General features: G+C 44.0%; 1 protein-coding gene across 1 annotated transcript; it reads left to right on the top strand.

Moving 5' to 3' along the window:
• The first annotated feature begins 20,451 nt into the window (after window positions 1-20,451).
• On the top strand, window positions 20,452-23,580 carry LOC127311954 (uncharacterized). Its single transcript, XM_051342437.2, has 8 exons — window positions 20,452-20,520; window positions 20,609-21,197; window positions 21,284-21,541; window positions 21,622-21,841; window positions 21,930-22,248; window positions 22,721-22,816; window positions 22,886-23,092; window positions 23,188-23,580. Exons 5-8 carry the CDS (start codon window positions 21,940-21,942, stop codon window positions 23,335-23,337), a joined length of 762 nt encoding a protein of 253 aa, XP_051198397.2. The 5' UTR covers window positions 20,452-20,520; window positions 20,609-21,197; window positions 21,284-21,541; window positions 21,622-21,841; window positions 21,930-21,939; the 3' UTR covers window positions 23,338-23,580.
• Window positions 23,581-23,934: the final 354 nt, after the last annotated feature.

Genomic DNA, 23,934 nt, shown 5'->3' with positions numbered 1-23,934 from the left:
ACGAAGAAGACGGCGACGTACTCCAGGGCTAAGGGGAAGCTCAGGAAGGGGCCGACCTTGGTCCGGAAGAGCGCAAGGAACAAGGGCGCAGGCGTGGGAGGGACGGCTTTGGAGAAGGCCCAGCGCCTCGCCAAGGAGAAGAACCTGGAGGAGGCAGACGTCGCGCAGGATGAAGGTACGTTCTCGGCTTTTGGTGCTCTATCAGACGCGCATATGTCGGGTGTGCTTGCAGATAGTTGTGTGGTTTTCACGCCTAGCTGTGGGATGCCGAGCGAGGCGATCTCTCTTCTTCGGGCCAAGGAAGCGGCCCAAGCAGAGCTCGCGGCCAAGGCGGCTCGTCTTGAGCAGGAGGAGCGTTGCGCGGCAGCTAGGGAAGCTGTCGCGGTGTCACCGTCAGGGGGGCCTGGGAACCCTGAGGCGGTGGAGAAGTGTGGCCAGGCCGACGGAGAGGGGTCTCCTTTCGGGCGGCGGCCAGTTATTGGGGAGGCGGGGGCCTCCACATCTCGAAGTAAGCCGAAGCCCAAGCGGGCATCTCGGTCTATGCTGTCGGCCCGGAAGGGGCAATCTAAGCGTGTGGGGACCAAATGAAAGGCCTTATCTACAATATCCGGGGCTTCGGGGCTAGCGGCCGGCGCTCCCAGCTAAAAGATTACGCTAGACGGGACCGGGTGAACTTCCTGGGTCTCCAAGAGACTATCAAGGCAGATTTTTCTGCTCCAGAACTTCGGAGTCTGGAGTTTGGCGGGCAATTCAATTGGAATTGGCTCCCGGCCAATGGGCGCTCGGGGGGCCTATTGCTGGGGTTCCGAGATGAGTGCTTCGAAGTCGGTGAATGGAGGAAGGGTTCCTTCTTCCTGAGTGCGCTGGTTCTGCACCGCCAACGTAACTTGAAGTGGTGGTGCATTCTAGTGTACGGCCCGACAGACCATAGTAGGACAGCCGAGTTCCTGGGAGAGCTCGAGCGGGAGGTCCTGGCCTGCAGGTTCCCGGTGGTTGTGGCGGGGGACTTCAACCTCATACGGGATGCTAGAGATAAGAATAACGCGAATCTGGACTGGCCAAGGATTCATAGTTTCAATGATGCGATTGCGGCCATGTCCCTTCGCGAGGTGGCGCGTGTAGGGGCACGGTATACGTGGACCAATAAGCAACTAAACCCGGTTCGCTGTGTGCTGGACAGAGTGTTTGTGTCGCCGGCCTGGGAGGCCAGCTTCCCGCTCTGCACCCTCACGGCCATTACTCGGATTGGGTCCGATCACACCCCACTGCTTCTTTGTAGCGGGGATGCCACTGTCAGTAGACCTTCCAGGTTTATGTTCCAGACGTGGTGGTTTGATGTAATATCCCAGGTAATGGGGTTACAAAAATATAGGAAAACAGATGTGTGCATTGCATTCATGCATAGAAAATCTGGGGAATTTTCGCGCTTTAAAGTAAAACAGTCACAGTAACTGAAGTTTCACTTGACCTTGGTGGAATTGAAGTAGCTCATCAAGTCAAGCGCTATAAACCTCAATGTGACTTTGTTTAAAACCTTGTTTTGGGAAAAGATGATTTGATCTAAGGGGTTAGATCAAATGGAAATAAAAACTAGGGATCAATTACTTGATCTTATAAAAAATCATAATATGGTAATCCTTGTCATAACATATGAACACCAATTCAATTACAAACCAAGTAACAATAAAATGGAGAAACCATAGATACCAATTTTTATCTTTACATATTTAAGAATCAAGAACAACCTTGAGCTAAAGTATTAGGTTGTAAACCATTTCCTCTTGGAGTGGTGAGATAATCTAATATCAAGTGAAACAACATTATATCCATAAATTGATAAAGTAAGAATGAGATTAAACCAACCAAGGTAGCCAAGTGGAGTCTTAGACTAAATACCTATTGAGATATTGTGAATACACCATAAACCCTAGAATAACTATTCCTATGAGAGAGAGCTCAAGTTATGATGTTACACTCAAGTTAATGAGGCAACACTTAGACTTGGGGATGAGAACTATCTGTATAACAAGATGATCATATCATCATTGATTAAGTATAACCTTAACATAATATCTCAGGCATTCTCCTGGGATATAAACTTTAGAGGCAACCATAGTAGTTCCATTCCAGAAGGTAAATTAGAAGTACTATACCCTATCTGATCAAGACAATGCTTGATCATGGAAGTGAGAAACCTATTTAATGAGAGATACCCTAGGAAGCCAAACCTTGATCATTATAATTTGAGTGATGATCATAAACCCTAAGAACTAGAGGTAAAAATGTTAAGAACAAGATGATCATGCCTAATCCATGATCATGCTCTTGAAGTATGTGAGGATAAGTTAAACCCTACTAGAATATGTAGATCTCATCCTCACATAAAATTATAGGAAGATCACTAGTAATCAAATCCAGGCTTATATCCCAACCTTAACTTGGGAATCACTTGGTGATCATAAGTAGCATCCTACCACATCTACATTCCATTTATTCCTTAATCAAAGAACCTAAGAAAACCTTAAGGTCAAACTCTATGTTTTATATGGTAAGAAACCATTCATTCATATGACCAAAGTTAACTATAAAAAAGAACTATAATCAATATAGTTACTTTAATGATCAAATAAGGATAGTAATAAAAGTCAATTGGTAGGAGATAAAACTAATTCTCAATATCATAGTAACTAGAGGAGAACATAAATGTTAAGTAAACAACCACCTTATCATGGTTAGGGAAGATTAAACCCTAGCACATACATTATGGTGTCATCTCAATTCTACAACTTGTAATCATGTCTCACATCTAGAATGTGTATCACTATGGTGATCATAATATAAACCTAGACCCTAATTGAGATCCAAACCAATTGCCATTAGGTGAATATGATGAGAACCCTAGAATTGTTCACTAATTAAAGTTTATGCTTAATTATGGAACTTAAGAAAAATCTAGTGCTAAACCATTTGATTAAACCCATGATGGTGATCAATCACTTATCTTTATAACCAAGACCCAACCATGATGAGAGTAGTACCTACTCTAGGTATTTCAAGGTGTTACTAAACTATAATAAAAGTACTACACTTGGAAGGAGTTCTAGTAGAAGTTTCCACTCATTAGCACATAGTTATGCAATATAATCTAATACCAAATAATTATTTCAAATGAAATAGTGGTGAGATAGTCATTGCATTACATCCTCATTGAATTAACATAATTGAGACACCTGAAATTAAAATTTGGATTAAAAGCAGAATACAAAATAGAAAATATATAAAACATGAAATAAATAAAAGGGAAAAAAAGAGAGAGCCTCACCTGGACTCACCTGCCGTCGCAGCCCACCAGGAGTCCAAAGAAAGTAGCCTAGCAGGAGCCCATCAGCAAGAGCCCAACATGGCCCAGACCAACCCACCGTACCCCTTCGTCCAAAATATCGTGGACGAGTTCATCCTCATCCTCTCCATCGTGCTGGAGGCCACGGCGACGCCGTGATCGTCTTCCCCTTCGAGCTGGCGCCTTCTCCTCGCCCGACGGTGTGACGAGGCACGCCACTGAGCCCTATAAATAACCCTGGTCGACGAATGAGCACCGTTTCCCCTCCTTCCTCTCCAATTGCATCCATGCGGAAACCCTGGCTCCGCCAGTCTCTCTTACCGCCGGCGAACTAGGCCTCCCCGAGCAGAGCTAAGCCCACCAGCGTGACGACCGTCCTCGACAAGCTCAGCCCACGGAAGGAATTGAGCTGAGGTGCCCGAGATCGACGCCGAAGCCATCGTCTTCTCCGACACCGGCAACACCAAATTCCGGCAAGCCAGACTTCCCCGAGCTTCTCCGACCTCATCATCGCGTTCCTGGTAATCTTGCGCATCTCCCGAGCTACCTATTGCATCCTCGCGCGTCCTGTAGCTCGAGTTTGCGAGTTGGCCGGAGCCCGCCGCCGCAGATGTTGGTCGCCGGCGATATTCCGGTGACTCCCTCGAAAAACCGTCACCACCATTAGCTTCCTCGTGTCACGGGGGTTCGAACGCAATCACTGGCGCGTCTCCGAGGGCCTTAAATCGGCGGCGCCGTCATCGGCTGTCCGCCGGCGTTGAGCCGCCGGCAGAGCCGACGTGGCCGTGGGGCCGTTTCACGACCTTTGACCGGTCGTTGCCTGCGTGGCAACTGACCTGGTCAAAGACCCCACCAGTCAGTCTCTGTAGATAGATCTGAACCGGTATACTTAGCCATTTCAATTTAATTAAAAATCCAGAAAATAGTTTAAGCTTTACAAAATCATAGAAAATTCATTTTAACTCAGAAAATTACAAATAAGATATCAAAATGTTCCTAAAAATAAAATCTATCCAATAAAAATGTAATATGGAATTTTTATTTTTAATAAAAAATTAATTATTTAAAACTCATTACTTAAGCCTTATTTTTTATTCCTAATTGAATTAAAATTCAATAATTAGGAAAACCTTCTAAAATAAACAAAAACCAGTAAAAAAATAAAGAAAACATTAAAGATAATTTTCTTTATTTGTTAGTTTGTTAAATTTTTTTAGTAGAAATTTAAACCCTAATTAATAATTACCTTAATTATTAATCCATTAAAAATAATAAAATACCAAACCCAACCTTATTTTTATTCCTTAGTTATTAATAACTTCAATTTCTTTATTGAAGCTATTCATCCAAGAATTATAGGGTAACTAGAAAACCCTAGTTCCATATAGTAGAAAAACAGGAATTCATCATTTCATGTGAAAACCTAAAACCCTAACTCCATTAGGAACCCTAGTTCCATTATTACATATGAACCCTAAATTACTTCTAACCTAAACCCTAGGTTAGAGCATGTGATCATGGTACATTCTTTCAAAGCATAGAACCCTAGTAGCAAATAAACACCTGTCTTGGCCACATAAAATGTAGGAGACCTATCACTAATATATGGGTATCCCATGTGTTCATCATCATCAGACCTAAACAATTCCGTAGGGTCAACCAAGTGTAAACCCTAGATCCTATTACCAAATCCATCATCCTCATTTAGTATCACACCATTGTGATGAACCCTAATAGCAACCATACCTACTATTCGATATTACCTAACCATACTCCACTAAACCCTATCTGTGTAAGATAATCAATAATCATCCTACCTAGGAATCCACTATCGCTTACTTAGTGAATCCAATAGTAAAACCTAGACTACCTCAACCCTAATGGATATACTTCTTATTACTTGAGAAGTATGTTCTTCAAAAGTTATTCTTTTGAAGTAAATAAGGAGTAGCCATCAACCCTGCTTATAAGGACCTATAAACCCTAGCCAACTATCACCAACAAGGTATGCCACCTTGATAGCAACTATTGGTAATTAAGATGTTTAGGCTTAATTCAACAATACAAGCCTAGTAACCGAGGAATCCACCTAGGTTGTGATCCATCTACTACTTACTCCAACAACCAATTAGAACCATAGAAAATCATAGAACCCCACACACCTAAATTATCATACTTGTTCTTTATTTAAGAACATGTTCTTCAAAAGTTATTCTTTTAAAGTATATGATAAGTAATCATTAACCATGCCATATAGTACTAAAACTGACCACTGTTCTTTACTTGTTAACATTATGCCAATTATCATTCTTTGTGTGTTCAATTGAGTATTATGCTTCATTATCTACCTGTTTATAATACCAAGTAATCACACCTGAGTAAGAACCTTGTATGTGAATCACTCTAAAAGTGCAACACACCTTAAACCAATCATTACCACTCACTAATCCTAAATCATCGGGGTTAGGACACGCTTAGAACGATTGCATCTCATACTTATGCATTACTGCATCCTTGCCAATCTTTTAAACATCGTCCTTACCGGACGATGATGCTATTTCAGAATTTGGAGTTACTACGTATCGAAGACCTTGCCTGCATAATCTTGCAGTCAAGAAAGGCAAGTTCATCACTTGCTCATGCCATTTGAGTATTTCTATCAAATTACTTGCAAAGTACTATGTTTATCACTATTGCATAAAAACCAAAACCACTATTTTCATAACTATGAATATGACTATGTGGTGGGCAATGGAACCATGGATTGTGTTGATATGGTGGAGGTTCCATTGCAAGGGTTTATATCCATCTAGGATTAAACAACAAATGTCGCCAGTGATTCTTGTGCCGTAATATCCGTGTTAACCATAAGATCTGGAGTGGGACGGAGTAGTCAAAAGTGTTTCCACCTCTCGTTCATCAACGGATGCGCTTACCGTAGCAGTTGTATCTTGCGGAGCAACTTGTGGGTGGGGAACCCATTCTAAGTCCCCACGGTTATGCAGTGCATACCGTAGCGGTTGCGGCTTGCGGAACAACTTGTGGGTGGGGAACCCATTCTAAGTCCCCACGGTATTGCGGTCTATGATGGGTTGCAGCTACCGGCGAAGGAGTTTGGTTCGATCCCAGACTGTCGTCGTGGTCGGGGTCCACCCTGAAATTACGGGAATAATGGGACCGGCGAGGACCCAGGGTCGGGGCATGCAACAAAGGGTGGGTGTTCGAGGTAGCGGAGGAACATGATTGGCTAGACCTTATACCGGGCCTCACACCATAGGAAGTGTGGACGAGCTCGTGGCTCGGTTGGTACCAAGGTTAAGATCTCTTATGGGTAAAGCAACACACCTCTGCAGAGTGTAAAGAACCGTGACCTGTCACTCCCTGTTCCGGGATATGGAACTGCGAACGCGGCCGGAAAGGAGCTCCATGAAGTTTTAGTAAACCGGTGAAGGCTGACGGACATAGTTCTTCTGAATAAAAGCAACCTTTTGAAGAAATGATTATGAAAACTTGCATTGGTATTAGACTTTCTGGTCTAATGCCGTAGCTAGTGCATTAAACACCTCTTTCCTATAATGAATTTGTTGAGTACGCTCGTACTCATCCCACTCTTAAATCCCCTGCTTAGATATGGAGGCCTCGAAGGAGGATCTACAGTGCAACTCGAAGGCCAAGGAGCCAACAACTACTTCACGAGACAGGACCCTGTCAGCGGAGTCAGATACGTCATCCAACAAGGAGAAAGCCTAGATTAGCAGTAGAAAGGAACTAGCTTCCTCAACCTAGCTCCTACTTAGCTAGAATTATTCTTAGCCTCTATAGCTAGTCAAATACTCTACAAATAGAGTTCGTGATAGAATTAGACTACGAGTCGTTCTTCTGGAGTTTATTTGCAGATTTACCTCATTGTAAAGTAGGAGGCTGTGCTGATCTTATGTAATAGAGTCAATGTTGTAATTCTATAGACATGCCTTGGACCTGCATATGTTTCTGTTGTACCACTCTGAGCGATATAACACTAATGGAATGGTGTTTCATTGGTGTTATATCAGACTTGCATACTACACCATGCAGTGGTATGCCGGGTCACCACATTTGAGGTGCCGGACTTTGTGGGAACAGTTCGGGGTAAGCTCGAGGGGTTCCTTGCTAACCTGGGACCGCAGCGAGGTAGTGTTGATGCCTGGCTGTCGGTGGCAAGGAGTCTTAGACAGTTTCTTCGGGGCTGGGGGGCCAATTTGGGTAAGGCGAAACGTGAGTTCAGGGGTGCCCTCATGGCCCAGGTAGTGGAACTCGATCGGCTGGCTGATTCGGTTGGTTTAGATGAGGACGGGTGGGCCCTGAGATATCATCTGGAAGACCAACTCATCCTCGCTGATAAGATTGATGAGGAATACTGGCGTCAGAGGAGTCGCACGCAGTGGATGCTCCAGGGGGACGCATGCACGGCTTACTTCCGTGCCATTGCCAATGGTAGGCGGCGGAAGTGTGGTATTCCTCGGCTCGTTTCGGATGTGGGCGAAATCTCGGAACAAAAGGACCTTCTGGCCCATGTTTATGACTTCTACCGCCAGTTGATGGGGACAGTTGGCGAAACCCGTCTGCTGGGGCTTGGTCCCAACCTGTGGCCGGCGGCTAAGCGTGTCTCCAGGGAGGAGAACGAGGGGCTGGAGCGGGCCTTCTCGGCTGAGGACCTGGAGGAAGTGCTTCACAGCATGAAGGGGGACACGGCGCCGGGACCGGATGGGCTCCCGGTTGCCTTTTACAAGAGATTCTGGCCCATCTTGAAAGGGCCTATCCTCCAATTGCTCAACGACTTTGCCCTTGGGAGGGTAGAGATCTCCCGCCTTAATTTTGGCATCCTTTTGCTCATTCCTAAGGTGGCGGGGGCGGACTCCATTAAACAATTCCGTCCTATTGCGCTTATCAACGTTATCTTCAAGTTTATTGCTAAAGCTTATGCGATTAGACTTGCTCCTCTGGCGCATAGGACTATTGATCGTAGTCAGACGGCTTTCATTAAAGGGCGTGCGCTACACGAGGGTGTCCTTGCTTTACACGAGATTGCTCATGAGCTCAGGGTCAAGAGGCTAGGGGGTCTCTTCCTAAAGCTGGATTTTGAGAAGGCCTACGATCGCGTGAACTGGGATTTCTTGCGGGAGGTGTTATGTCGGAAAGGGTTCTCGGGAGCCATGGTTCAACGCCTACTTCAGCTGGTCTCGGGTGGCCAGACTGCGGTCAATGTGAATGGCGAGATTGGACCTTTCTTCCGGAATTTGCGAGGTGTGCGGCAGGGTGACCCACTCTCCCCAATTCTGTTTGACTTCTTGGTCGATGCGTTGGCTGCCATGATCTCCAAGGCGGGTCTTGCGGGTCATGTGAGGGGTGTGGTTCCGCATCTCATCCCGGGAGGTATGACTCACATGCAGTACGCTGACGATACGATGATCCTTATTGAACCGACTGAGCTGGGGATAGCGAAATTGAAGCTCCTCCTTCTGAGCTTTGAGAATATGTCGGGGTTGAAAATTAACTTCAACAAGAGTGAGGCCATTGTAGTAGGGACTACATACCAGGACCAGATTTGGTTTGCCAATCTCCTCAACTGCAGGCTGGGGAAGTTCCCTATTTCCTACCTGGGGCTGCCTGTGAGTGACAAGACCCTCCGGACCTCAGATTGGGACTTTCTGACCGGAAAAGTGGGGCACAGGGTGGATCCGTGGCAAGGGCTTTTCCTCGCTTCTGCGGGCAGGCTGGAACTTACGAATTCTTGCTTGTCGAGCCTCCCTATGTTTGCTATGAGTATGTACATGCTGTTCGATGCGACTCATGCAAGCTTTGACAAGGTGAGGTCCCGCTTCTTTTGGGAAGGGGTGGGACAGAAGAGAAAGTACCATATGGTTGATTGGGCGACCGTATGTAAACCTAAGGAGCTGGGAGGGCTCGGCATTCTTAATACGCGCATTATGAACATTGCCTTAATGCTTAAATGGATCTGGAAGCTTTACCAGAACGCAGAGGGTCTATGGGTAGACCTGCTGAGAGCGAAATACCTGGGAGACAATGACATCTTCGGGCCGGGGATACCCAAGAAAGGGTCGCAATTCTGGAATGCTTTGCAAAAACTTAAATGGTACTTGATACGCGTTCAGCACGCGTCCGTTGGGAACCCCAAGAGGAAGGTGTGATGTGTACAGCGGCAAGTTTCCCTCAGTATGAAACCAAGGTTATCGAACCAGTAGGAGCCAAGAAGCATGTTGAAGGTTGATGGCGGCGGGATGTAGTGCGGCGCAACACCAGAGATTCCGGCGCCAACGTGGAACCTGCACAACACAACCAAAGTACTTTGCCCCAACGAAACAGTGAGGTTGTCAATCTCACCGGCTTGCTGTAACAAAGGATTAACCGTATTGTGTGGAAGATGATTGTTTGCAGAAACAAGAGAACAAGTATTGCAGTAGATTGTATTTCAGTAAAGAGAATTGGACCGGGGTCCACAGTTCACTAGAGGTGTCTCTCCCATAAGATAAACAACATGTTGGGTGAACAAATTACAGTTGGGCAATTGACAAATAAAGAGGGCATGACCATGCACATACATATCATGATGAGTATAGTGAGATTTAATTGGGCATTACGACAAAGTACATAGACCGCCATCCAACTGCATCTATGCCTAAAAAGTCCACCTTCAAAGTTATCATCCGAACCCTCCGTATTAAGTTGCAAAGCAAATGACAATTGCATTAAGTATGGTGCGTAATGTAATCAACAACTACATCCTTAGACATAGCATCAATGTTTTATCCCTAGTGGCACAAAGCACAACACAACCTTAGAACTTTCTCACCGTCCCAGGTGTCAATGCGGGCATGAACCCTCTATCGAGCATAAATACTCCCTCTTGGAGTTACAAGCATCTACTTGGCCAGAGCATCTACTAGTAACGGAGAGCATGCAAGATCATAAACAACACATAGATATAACTTTGATAATCAACATAACAAGTATTCTCTATTCATCGGATCCCAACAAACGCAACATATAGAAGTACATATAGATGATCTTGATCATGTTAGGCAGCTCACAAGATCCGACAATGAAGCACAATGGGGAGAAGACAACCATCTAGCTACTGCTATGGACCCATAGTCCAGGGTTAGACTACTCACACATCACTCCGGAGGCGACCATGGCGGCGTAGAGTCCTCCGGGAGATGAATCCCCTCTCCGGCAGGGTGCCGGAGGCGATCTCCGGATCCCCGAGATGGGATCGGCGGCGGCGGCGTCTCGCAAGGTTTTCCGTATCGTGGCTCTCAGATGCGGGGGTTTTGCGACGGAGGCTATTTGTAGACGGAAGGGCATGTCAAGAGGCGACACGAGGGCCCCACACCACAGGGCCGCGCGGCCAAGGGGGGGGGACCGCGCCGCCCTAGGGTGTGGCCCCCTCGTGGCCCCTCTTCGTCTCCTCTTCGGACTTCTGGAAGCTTCGTGGCAAAATAGGACCCTGGGCGTTGATTTCGTCCAATTCCGAGAATATTTCGTTACTAGGATTTCTGAAACCAAAAACAGCAGAAACAAAGAATCGGCACTTCGGCATCTTGTTAATAGGTTAGTTCCAGAAAATGCACGAATATGACATAAAGTGTGCATAAAACATGTAGATAACATCAATAATGTGGCATGGAACATAAGAAATTATCGATACGTCGGAGACGTATCAGCATCCCCAAGCTTAGTTCTGCTCGTCCCGAGCAGGTAAAACGATAACACAGATAATTTCTGGAGTGACATGCCATCATAATCTTGATCATACTATTTGTAAAGCATATGTAGTGAATGCAGCGATCAAAACAATGTATATGACATGAGTAAACAAGTGAATCATATAGCAAAGACTTTTCATGAATAGCACTTCAAGACAAGCATCAATAAGTCTTGCATAAAAGTTAACTCATAAAGCAATAATTCAAAGTAAAGGTATTGAAGCAACACAAAAGAAGATTAAGTTTCAGCGGTTGCTTTCAACTTATAACATGTATATCTCATGGATATTGTCAACATAGAGTAATATAACAAGTGCAATATGCAAATATGTAGGAATCAATGCACAGTTCACACAAGTGTTTGCTTCTTGAGGTGGAGAGAAATAGGTGAACTGACTCAACAATAAAGTAAAAGAATGGTCCTCCATAGAGGAAAAGCATCGATTGCTATATTTGTGCTAGAGCTTTTATTTTGAAAACATGAAACAATTTTGTCAACGGTAGTAATAAAGCATATGTATCATGTAAATTATATCTTACAAGTTGCAAGCCTCATGCATAGTATACTAATAGTGCCCGCACCTTGTCCTAATTAGCTTGGACTACCGGATCATCACAATGCACATGTTTTAACCAAGTGTCACAATGGGGTACCTCTATGCCGCCTGTACAAAGGTCTAAGGAGAAAGCTCGCATTGGATTTCTCGCTATTGATTATTCTTCAACTTAGACATCCATACCGGGACAACATAGACAACAGATAATGGACTCCTCTTTTATGCATAAGCATGTAACAACAATTAATAATTTTCTCATTTGAGATTGAAGATATATGTCCAAAACTGAAACTTCCACCATGGATCATTGCTTTAGTTAGCGGCCCAATGTTCTTCTCTAACAATATGCATGCTTAACCATAAGGTGGTAGATCGCTCTTACTTCAGACAAGACGAACATGCATAGAAACTCACATGAAATTCAACAAGGAATAGTTGATGGCGTCCCCAGAAAACATGGTTATCGCACAACAAGCAACTTAATAAGAGATAAAGTGCATAAGTACATATTCAATACCACAATAGTTTTTAAGCTATTTGTCCCATGAGCTATATATTGTAAAGGTGAATGATGGAATTTTAAAGGTAGCACTCAAGCAATTTACTTTGGAATGGCGGAAAATACCATGTAGTAGGTAGGTATGGTGGACACAAATGGCATAGTGGTTGGCTCAAGTATTTTGGATGCATGAGAAGTATTCCCTCTCGATACAAGGTTTAGGCTAGCAAGGCTTATTTGAAACAAACACAAGGATGAACCGGTGCAGCAAAACTCACATAAAAGACATATTGTAAACATTATAAGACTCTACACCGTCTTCCTTGTTGTTCAAACTCAATACTAGAAATTATCTAGACCTTAGAGAAACCAAATATGCAAACCAAATTTTAGCATGCTCTATGTATTTCTTCATTAATGGGTGCAAAGCATATGATGCAAGAGCTTAAACATGAGCACAACAATTGCCAAGTATCACATTACCCAAGACATTTATAGCAATTACTACATGTATCATTTTCCAATTCCAACCATATAACAATTTAACGAAGAAGAAACTTCGCCATGAATACTATGAGTAGAAACTAAGGACATACTTGTCCATATGCTACAACGGAGTGTGTCTCTCTCCCATAAAGTGAATGCTAGGATCCATTTTATTCAAACAAAACAAAAAAAACAAAAATAAACCGACGCTCCAAGCAAAGCACATAAGATGTGATGGAATAAAAATATAGTTTCAGGGGAGGAACCTGATAATGTTGTCGATGAAGAAGGGGATGCCTTGGGCATCCCCAAGCTTAGACGCTTGAGTCTTCTTAGAATATGCAGGGGTGAACCACCGGGGCATCCCCAAGCTTAGAGCTTTCACTCTCCTTGATCATGTTGCATCATACTCCTCTCTTGATCCTTGAAAACTTCCTCCACACCAAACTCGAAACAACTCATTAGAGGGTTAGTGCACAATAAAAATTAACATGTTCAGAGGTGACACAATCATTCTTAACACTTCTGGACATTGCATAAAGCTACTGGACATTAGTGGATCAAAGAAATTCATCCAACATAGCAAAAGAGGCAATGCGAAATAAAAGGCAGAATCTGTCAAAACAGAATAGTTCGTATTGACGAATTTTAAAATGGCACCAGACTTGCTCAAATGAAAATGCTCAAATTGAATGAAAGTTGTGTACATATCTGAGGATCATGCACGTAAATTGGCTTAATTTTCTGAGCTACCTACAGGGAGGTAGACCCAGATTCGTGACAGCAAAGAAATCTGTAACTGCGCAGTAATCCAAATCTAGTATGAACTTTTCTATCAAAGACTTTACTTGGCACAACAAAACACTAAACTAAGATAAGGAGAGGTTGCTACAGTAGTAAACAACTTCCAAGACACAAAATAAAAGCAAAGTACTGTAGGTAAAAACATGGGTTGTCTCCCATAAGCGCTTTTCTTTAACGCCTTTCAGCTAGGCGCAGAAAGTGTGTATCAAGTATTATCGGAGGGTGGTGCATTCTCAGCGGGGTGTGGAGTTTTCTCAACCAGGCATAGTATATTAGATACATAAGTTTTAGCATCTCCCTTTTCATTAGTCTTAGGCGTGCTACTCTCATCAAACAAATTTTCAGGAACAAGCCAAGCATAGTTATTTTCTAGTGCATCATCCATAGCTAAGAGTTTACATGGTATTGGTGCTTTGATCTCCCCTCCATCATTAATATTATTAGTGTACTTTATTCTATCCATATCCATCTTTTCAAGGAGACTAACAAAATTGGTGTAAGAACCAAGCATATTAAATTTAGTGAAAACTTTTCTAGCTTCTCTTGCTATTCCACCAAATTCTCTAAGAAGGGTTTCTAAAACAAAATCTTTCTTTTCCCCTTCTTCCATATCACCAAGTGTGAGAAACATGTGTTGGATTATAGGATTAAGATTAACAAATTTAATTTCCAACATGTGAACTAAAGAAGCAGCAACAATTTCATAAGTAGGCGCAAGGTCTACCAAGTGTCTATCTTCAAAGTCTTCAATGGTACTAACATGATTGAAAAATTCTTCTATATTATTTCTCCCAACTATAGACCCACGTCCTACCGGTATGTCTTTTGTGGTAAAATTAAAAGGAAACATGATGAATCAAGTAAAGAAAATGCAAGTAACTAATTTTTTTGTGTTTTTGATATAGCAAACAAGATAGCAAATAAAGTAAAACTAGCGACTAATTTTTTTGTATTTTGATTTAGTGCAGCAAACAAAGTAGTAAATAAAACTAAGCAAGACAAAAACAAAGTAAAGAGATTGGGAAGTGGAGACTCCCCTTGCAGCGTGTCTTGATTTCCCCGGCAACGGCGCCAGAAAAAGCTGCTTGATACGCGTTCAGCACGCGTCCGTTGGGAACCCCAAGAGGAAGGTGTGATGCGTACAGCGGCAAGTTTCCCTCAGTATGAAACCAAGGTTATCGAACCAGTAGGAGCCAAGAAGCACGTTGAAGGTTGATGGCGGCGGGATGTAGTGCGGCGCAACACCAGAGATTCCGGCGCCAACGTGGAACCTGCACAACACAACCAAAGTACTTTGCCCCAACGAAACAGTGAGGTTGTCAATCTCACCGGCTTGCTGTAACAAAGGATTAACCGTATTGTGTGGAAGATGATTGTTTGCAGAAAACAGTAGAATAAGTATTGCAGTAGATTGTATTTCAGTAAAGAGAATTGGACCGGGGTCCACAGTTCACTAGAGGTGTCTCTCCCATAAGATAAACAGCATGTTGGGTGAACAAATTACAGTTGGGCAATTGACAAATAAAGAGGGCATGACCATGCACATACATATCATGATGAGTATAGTGAGATTTAATTGGGCATTACGACAAAGTACATAGACCGCCATCCAACTGCATCTATGCCTAAAAAGTCCACCTTCAGGTTATCATCCGAACCCCCTCCAGTATTAAGTTGCAAAGCAACATACAATTGCATTAAGTATGGTGCGTAATGTAATCAACAACTACATCCTTAGACATAGTATCAATGTTTTATCCCTAGTGGCAACAGCACAACACAACCTTAGAACTTTCTCGTCACATCGTCCTGTGTCAATGCAGGCATGAACCCACTATCGAGCATAAATACTCCCTCTTGGAGTTACAAGCATCTACTTGGCCAGAGCATCTACTAGTAACGGAGAGCATGCAAGATCATAAACAACACATAGATATAACTTTGATAATCAACATAACAAGTATTCTCTATTCATCGGATCCCAACAAACGCAACATATAGAATTACAGATAGATGATCTTGATCATGTTAGGCAGCTCACAAGATCCGACAATGAAGCACAATGGGGAGAAGACAACCATCTAGCTACTGCTATGGACCCATAGTCCAGGGGTAGACTACTCACACATCACTCCGGAGGCGACCATGGCGGCGTAGAGTCCTCCGGGAGATGAATCCCCTCTCCGGCAGGGTGCCGGAGGCGATCTCCTGGATCCCCCGAGATGGGATCGGCGGCGGCGGCGTCTCAGTAAGGTTTTCCGTATCGTGGCTCTCGGTACTGGGGGTTTCGCGACGGAGGCTATTTGTAGGCGGAAGGGCAGGTCAAGAGGCGGCACGAGGGCCCCACACCACAGGGCCGCGCGACCAAGGGGGGGGGCCGCGCCGCCCTAGGGTGTGGCCCCCTCGTGGCCCCTCTTCGTCTCCTCTTCGGACTTCTGGAAGCTTCGTGGCAAAATAGGACCCTGGGCGTTGATTTCGTCCAATTCCGAGAATATTTCGTTACTAGGATTTCTGAAACCAAAAACAGCAGAAAACAAAGAATCGGCAGTTCGGCATCTTGTTAATAGGTTAGTTCCAGAAAATGCACGAATATGACATAAAGTGTGCATAAAACATGTAGATAACATCAATAATGTGGCATGGAACATAAGAAATTATCGATACGTCGGAGACGTATCAGTACTTCAAGCTGGGAGCTAAACACCAGGTGCGGAGCGGGCGACGCACCTACTTTTGGTTGGACTGGTGGTCTGGGCGATCACCGCTGCGCGATAGATACCCCAACCTGTTTGGTTGTTGCTCCCTCCCCTTCTTGATGGTGCACTCGGCCCGCGATGGGGAGGGCTGGCGTATCCATTTCCGTAGGCAGTTCAGCATGGTCGAGCTGGTGGAATGGGATAACCTGACCAGAGAGATTGAGGGGTTTGCGCCCTCTGAGGAGGAGGATGGGGTCTCCTGGAGTTTGGAGGCCTCTGGGGCGTATTCGGCTCGTTCCCTTTATGTCCGTCTATCGCAGGGGGCGGCGGTGACGCACTTTAAGGAGGTTTGGAGTCTGCGAGTGCCGCCGAGGATCAAGATCTTCCTCTGGCAGCTGATCAGAGGTCGGTTACCTAGTGCGGAGCAGATTGCTAAGCGTCATGGCCCAAGCAATGGGGATTGTGGCCTGTGTGGCGAGGCCGAGGACTGCAGCCATATCTTCTTTGGTTGCTCCCTTGCCAGATTTATGTGGGCAGCGATCACGGAGATCCTGCACTGTGATTGGAACCCAGCAGGGGCTGGCGAGTTCCTAGCGATCGCTCAGGGTCTTTCTGGCCGCTATCGTAGACTTGTTTGGTTTGCTTTCGCTGCGCAATGTTGGGCCCTCTGGAACGTTAGGAATAAGATGATTTTTGACGGCTCGCTCATCAGTAACCCGTCTGACGTGCTCTACAAAATGCTCATCTATATGCAGCAATGGCGGATGCTGGTGAAGTCGACGGATAGGAGCCTGTTGGACGCGGCGATGGAGGAGATCAAGCGTCTACATTCCAGCCTAAGGGAGCAAGCCCAAGCCTGAGTCTGCTCTTCTTTTGTGTATCTGTGTTTGGACCTGTGTTGGACTTGTGGTGGCTGTATGTGTGTGTGCGGATGAACTGGGAGCTCTCCGTTATGTCTGTGTTATGTAAGCTGGATGGTTGTATCGTGGATTATGCCGGTGTGGCTTTATTAAGTTAAAGCAGGGCCTAAGGGCCTTACCTCTAAAAAGAAAGAAGTCATTGTCGAGGAAGGGGTACTCTAACAACGTGGCGCCGCCAGTAGTCGCGCTAGAGCGTAGGGTTTCTGGAGGCCTGCTATCCCGTTCTTTGGTGTACGCCGAAGATATGGGATGGGGAAGACTTGGGAGGTGGCACAAAGTTATGGAAGAAGGTAGTCACATGTGTTGCGTGCCAGCTAGGGTTCCACGTCTCGGTTTATATAATGCATGGCAGATAGGTCGTGGGGCACATCCCACGGTCCACAAAACTGAAGATGGTTGATAATGCTTCTATTGTTAATGACTCGCAAAACTAATTTCCTATACAACGAAGGCTTGTGCTTTCTTGAGTGAAACACAAGGACGGCTGGTAGTAAAGATGGCTAAGATTAAATGATACCATGAAATCCTTTCGAGGGTTTACACTGTTTTAAGGCTTGGGAGTCTATGAAAGCACAAGTCAGCGGCGAAAATATAAATAACATGCATGGATATGAACTCGGCTTGACTATAAACCAATCAAACTCTCTCCCAACTAGTAATATCAACCCTATACGTGTTAAATAGCTGTGTAAAAATCTAAAAATCTATATTGATCTTGAACCAAATTAACATAAGACATCTCAGCCTTCACTTCTAGTTGGTCAGTTGGCGATTGTCTAGTGTATAGTACTAACATCGAGGTAACAGTTCTTGTTGCTTTCTTTTTGTTCTTCCTTGAAGGGCCATGTCCTGGCATTGTCGAACATTGAAAACATATACTAGTATCGTTCTGCTAGACACCTATGGTCGGTCCATGGACGGTTCGATGACGAACTAAAAGTGGCCCAGGTTCCAGACAAAATCTCCCGAGCCGCCTCCCTCTCCTCCCAGGCCGGCCGCCACCCCCGCCGCCTCCCTCTCCTCCCAGGCCGGCCGCCTCCCTCTCCTCCCAGGTCGGCCGCCGCCCCGCCGCCTCCCTCTCCTCCCAGGCCGGTCACCGCCCCCGCCGCCTCCCTCTCCTCCCAGGCCGGTCGCCGCCCCCGCCGCCTCCCTCTCCTCCCAGACCGCCCGCCGCCTCAATCTCGTGGTATGTGATGTGTGCACATATGATTTGCTATTGTTGTTACATCAACTAGCAAGGTGGCCCTCGCAAATTCGAGGGCATCATCTCTGACAGGTTAGCTCTCGATGTTATAAAAATTTATGGTGTTATATATAATAGAAATTTTAAATTCTCCCAGAAAAATTATATGAGGTAAAATATCACATCACATTTGTGATATTATTTTTGAATTATTTAAATTCGTGAAGAATAGTTACTATGACATTTCCAATAATACCATGTCACATATTCTATAATTTTTGTTCTATTTTTTGGTAACTAAAAGTCCACTGAGTTGTTGAGTCAATATCAAAGGTGTAACCTTGCATTTGTGGATTTTTATTCGTAACAATCCAATATATTATTATTGATACTCTTACACTTACATTATTGTTCTCTCTTATGATAGACCCCTGCATGTACATATTGTTCTTACTCTCTTTTCTGTTTCATCCAAGTATGTAAGTGGATTACTTATGTATCACTGAGTTTGATTCCAAATAAGAACTCTATTGTTGTTAACGTGATCTTTCTATAACTAAATATTAAGGTACATAGATCAATCTTGTCCTGTCTATATCCTTTGTAAATGTGGAAATTTTGATAAAACAACTTAATTTCACGCTAAACAATACTAAAATAAGAATAAATTAGCAATATGAATATAACTTCTTTTTTATTTTACCGCGTCGCACGCTCTCACCCGGAGTCTGAATCTATATAACGATAAATTTTCTGGACCAGCTTAGAAGTGGGACATGTCTATCTTCAAATTACCATATGAATAAATTCATAAATAAATGTAGCCAAACACGGCAGTGAACTTTAATACAAAATTGTATATTAAAGTTTTTGTAATCATTTATAGAGCTTTTTTCTAACATGTTTCTTTGAATCATTGCACTCTATCAAATTATATAATTTGTCTAACATGGGGTTATTCACCTTTTGGAAACAATTACACCCTTTGCTCATAATAACTAATTAAAAATGAGTTGTGATAGACCCCCGATGGCATGTATGTGTGACGAACACAAGTTAGCATGTGGTCACCATGTGTATGTGTGCTTTGTGTGCTTAGGGCAATGCCAATCGTATTACCTGCAGCTGAAGCTAAAGTTATAGAGAAAGAGTTAGTATCGCTTCAAGCTAAATAATGTGGAGCAAGATTCGACCTCAATATTTATGCATTTTTTTTGTATATCCTAAATAGATGTGCTTTACTTTGTACTACGTTCATCCCAAAAAGGATGACGCAAATGTTTCTAAATTTAAATGAATCTATGCAATATTCTGTGTAAAGATAGTTATAAATTTAGACAAATCTTAGAGAAGGGCTTATATTTTTTCTTCCACTTGTTTAAATATAACGAATTCATCTTCTAGGCTGCCATGTTCGACGGCAGGACAACGGTAGCAGCTCGCACAACACGTTGTCCAAGCCGGCACTCTCGTTTTGCTCCGGCGGGCATGAAAACACTGAATTCTGATTTTATTATCTTTCACGCGTTAGTCTAGAGACATTACAATATTTTCATGCCCGTGTGGTCTTAGAAAATTTACACACGCGACGGCTTGTCTGGTGTTAGCATAATACACAAACAACTCACACCTAGACGTTAAAAAAAACTTTCCTAAATGTGACGCAACAGGCAAACAGACACGTACATGTATGTTTCAATATAGTATGTAGATCTTGCTTAGACGTGATGAAATAGAACTCTAACGGTGAAAAAAAGCAATAGTCTTCGCTCTATGGGAAATAGATTTTGGTTTCCTGTTTTTCCTTAAACATGATTTAACTTTTCCGTGTAAAAATAGATCATGTCAGGTTCACGTCTGATCTGTTTCACACGTGCGGACCTTTACGTAAATACTTATCTCTTATTAAATCCTGGTCACATATTACGGATCTGATGGTTAAAAGTAATTATGATGATGTGGATTAACCTCGTGTCTCTATTTAAAACTCCGTATTTTGCTTTTAGTATATAATAGATTTAGGTTACAGATGATTTGCACAGATGATAATATCAATTTAGGTTACATTGTACTGTCAATTTAGGGATTTTTGTTGTTGTTGTTGTATGTGATGTGTGCACAGATGATTTAGGGGCTGTTTGGATGTATGCATTGAGCCTTGGTATTAGACATTGGTATTATAACTTGTAATTTTGCTTGTAGGATGGCACTTCTTGAAGCACACTATGATCAAAATCACCGTGGTCGGCTCATGGCGGAGGAGAAGAAGGTACATGCAGTGGATCGATACATATGATGTGCTAGCTTGAATTTTTTTTCATGGTCATATGGTGTGCTAACTCATATTTATTTTGTAGGTTTTCACTCCACTTCGACTTAGGTCTCATGAGGCTCATGATGAAGAGAAAATGGAGTACGACGATCGGTACTGAGTATATCGAGAGGCTTGGGTTACTCCCTTTTATTACCCTAGTCACTCGGTCGACGCCCGCGATGAATCCTTGTGCGCCACGGCACTTGTTGACCGTTGGAGGCCCGAGACCCATACTTTTCACCTTGGGTGTGGAGAGATGACCGTCACTTTGCAGCATGTGTCGATGATCCTTGCACTTCCGATCAGTGGAGCTCCTCTCTGTTTTAGCACAAACTCGAAGGGATGGCGCGATTCGATGAGGTCACTCATTGGGTGTGCCCCGTTGGTAAAAGACATGCCCGCAGGTGCGCCATACACATGGATTTCGTTGAGGTATAAGAGATGCCCCGAGCTTGCTACAAAGGAGGTGGTGCAACACTATGCCCGTGCATATGTGTGGTATGTTATTAGTCGGACTCTCTTTGCGGACAGCGGTGGTAGAAATGCTCCCTACATGTGGCTAAAGGCTTTGACTAGTTGGGATAGCAAAATCAGTTGGGGTACGGACGGCTCTTGCTTATTTGTACCGGCAGGTAATAAATTCTAGAGCATGTGTTTACTCATCATTCATTTTTCACCACTCTATATTTGGTACTTACGTATATGCTTCTTTGTGCAGCTGGACAAGGCGTGTCGTAGGTCAGACCCTCAGGCTTGTATTGGTGGTCCGTTACTTCTATTGTCGGTGTGGATGTGGTCGCGTCTTCCTATTGGACGGCCCGATGTTCTTCCGCATGATGATTGGGATGAGTACGGCATGCGGCAGTGTCGTCCTACATGGGCGTTCTTCTATGATAAGGTTGAACCATACGTAGGGAAAACAAAAACCATGTACAAGTACTACAACAACGAGTTCGACTCGCTGACACCGGGCATGGTAAATTTCCACACCCTTCGTATTACATTCCGTATTTCCATGATTCCAACTATAGTTGAACTAAACTCGCTTTTGCATAGGTGAATTGGGAGCCATACGGGAAGGCTGAAAACTTTGCTCGAATTTACGAATTTGACTTGAACCCCCAGTGTACGGCTGAAGCACATCTCTGGCGGATGCAGCGCCCTTTAATCTGTCTCTATGCTGTCGAGTATCACCTTCCACAACGGGTGATGACCAATTTGGTTTATTTCAGGAGACCCCGCCGGAGTGGAAGGACACGAGCATAGATCTCCATAGGTGAGTGTTCTGTTCATATATCTCCGTGCATAGATCTCCACTAGTGAGCTTTCCAAGTTGACTAATATTGATGGATTTGAATATGTAGGCTCGACAGAATGCAACAAAAGTCTATCACGAATTGGGCAGATCATCACAGCAAGTACATCATAGAGTGGTGGGAAGTGCTTCGCAAGGCCGAGAAAACTCGAGATGATACTACTCGGAGGTTCGATAGTGATGCATTTGACTATTATGTTGCTTGGCTCAAGGAAAATACTCGTTGGGAGGTTAATGCACCAGCATTCACACAACCAGAGACACTGGAGCTACCCAATCCTGGTTTTGATGACATTGCCAACCTCCAGTACAATAGGTTTATCAGGGATGGTCGGCCAGTTGAGCTAGCCCCAGTGCTCCGCTTTGTGGTAAGTTTGCAAAAAAATTCATTTTGATGACACCAAATCAAAATATCAACCACCAAGTCTGCAGCCATCATGTGGCCTGACTACTTGTTTATCCCACATATAGTTTCATACTGAAGCATGTCACACTTGTTTCTAAGATATACTAGAGTAATTAAATAGCACGTTGTTCTCAGTCCAAGTGCAGACATAATTTAGTTCAGTAAGATATAAATGTCTGATAAAACTAGTGAATATAAACAAAACTTACTATGTTTGACAGAGTGCTTCTTCAAAATAATAGCCATTTATACCATGTATACTTCAATACAGGCATTTGATCACAGATCAAAACTACAGGGTTTCTACCAAACTGCCTATGTTTGACAGAGGAAACACACTTTTCTACCAAACTGCCTATGTTTCCAACTCTGCATATTTAGTGCCCATGCTGTTATTACCTGCATAAAAGTGATGATTTATGTGTTATTTGTAGCGCGAGGAGCTCATTAGGCACAACGCTGACGCGATGGAGGCATTGGCATTACCTCCGGGACGACGGTCCGATAAAGCACTTGCAAGATTTGCTAAGGTATGTCACAATAGCATCTTGCCTTCTTTTTGTTAAGTTAATCTCATATTGTTATTTCTAACGTGACAGACTAGCATTGCTCGTGTACGTTCATTGGTCGCGATCCTTGGTTGCCGTTCTATGGTGGACACAATGCCTAGCGGCTGGAGATCAAACTTGGCTTATGGAGAGAGCCCGAGCGGTCAGAACGTCGAGCTTGAGGATGATATCGATGAGGATCCAGTGGATGTGCCTGAGGAGGAACTTGAGGCTGAGGTGGATGACTTCTTGGGACGGGTATGTGTTTGTTAACACAAAATCTCATTTAATTGCATCATGTGTTGGACTCTCATTTAACACAAACTCTCATTTGCTAACCATTTCAATTCTAGGCTGAATATGCGATGGAGAGGGAGGTGGATGGACAAGATCATGACGAGATGGATGGACAAGATCATGACGAGATAAGCACTTCTCATCTAGAAGATGCTCCAGAGCCGACTCGGCCTACTCAGCCTCGCGACTTTGGTCTCGCCTTATGAGCGTTGGACTCCGGAGCAGAAGACAAGATGTCAGCGTCTTCGGCCACGCCTTAGGCGTCCAGCTGTCATCGAAGAGGATGAGGATGAGGAACATGCGGCAAGGAGGAGGAAGAATGAACAACGCTCAGAAGGCTAATCACGAGCGCCTCTCAAGAAATGTGAGACCTAAGGGCAAAAAAAATGAAAACTGCCTTGATGTGTTGTCCAATTTGTCATGAACTATGTATGCGTGTACCATGTTAAAGTCTGTCATGAATTTGATGTTACGTTTTATCAAATTATTGTGAAAACATTATCTTCGGTATTGCTGAAATATTGTTGTGAAATATTACAACAATATTGCTGTGAAATATTGCTGTCACAGTTTTGGTGCGTGTACGGGAAAATTTGGAACCATGCCGCCGTGATCTCTGGCGTCATGCTTGGAAAACACGACGCCGCGTCGGCGGGTGTTATACACTTGCTCTGGTCTTGTCGGCTCGGGAGATTCGGGCCCTAATACAGCACCCATGGCGTCCTTGTCCACGGCGCCATACAGAAGACTTGTGGCGCCGCACTGAACGGCGCCACAAATCCAACGTATGGCGCCCTTGTCCA

Source organism: Lolium perenne, chromosome 7 (assembly GCF_019359855.2).
Source record: "Lolium perenne isolate Kyuss_39 chromosome 7, Kyuss_2.0, whole genome shotgun sequence".
Classification (NCBI taxonomy): Eukaryota; Viridiplantae; Streptophyta; class Magnoliopsida; order Poales; family Poaceae; genus Lolium; species Lolium perenne.
This window is presented reverse-complemented; position numbering and strand designations above follow the sequence as displayed.

Coding starts and splice junctions, on each gene's coding strand:
- LOC127311954 (XM_051342437.2), top strand. CDS start 21,940: ATGCAACAAAAGTCTATCACGAATTGGGCAGATCATCACAGCAAGTAC. Junction 22,817..22,885: donor CACTTGCAAGATTTGCTAAG/GTATGTCACAAT, acceptor CTAACGTGACAG/ACTAGCATTGCTCGTGTACG. Junction 23,093..23,187: donor TGGATGACTTCTTGGGACGG/GTATGTGTTTGT, acceptor TTTCAATTCTAG/GCTGAATATGCGATGGAGAG.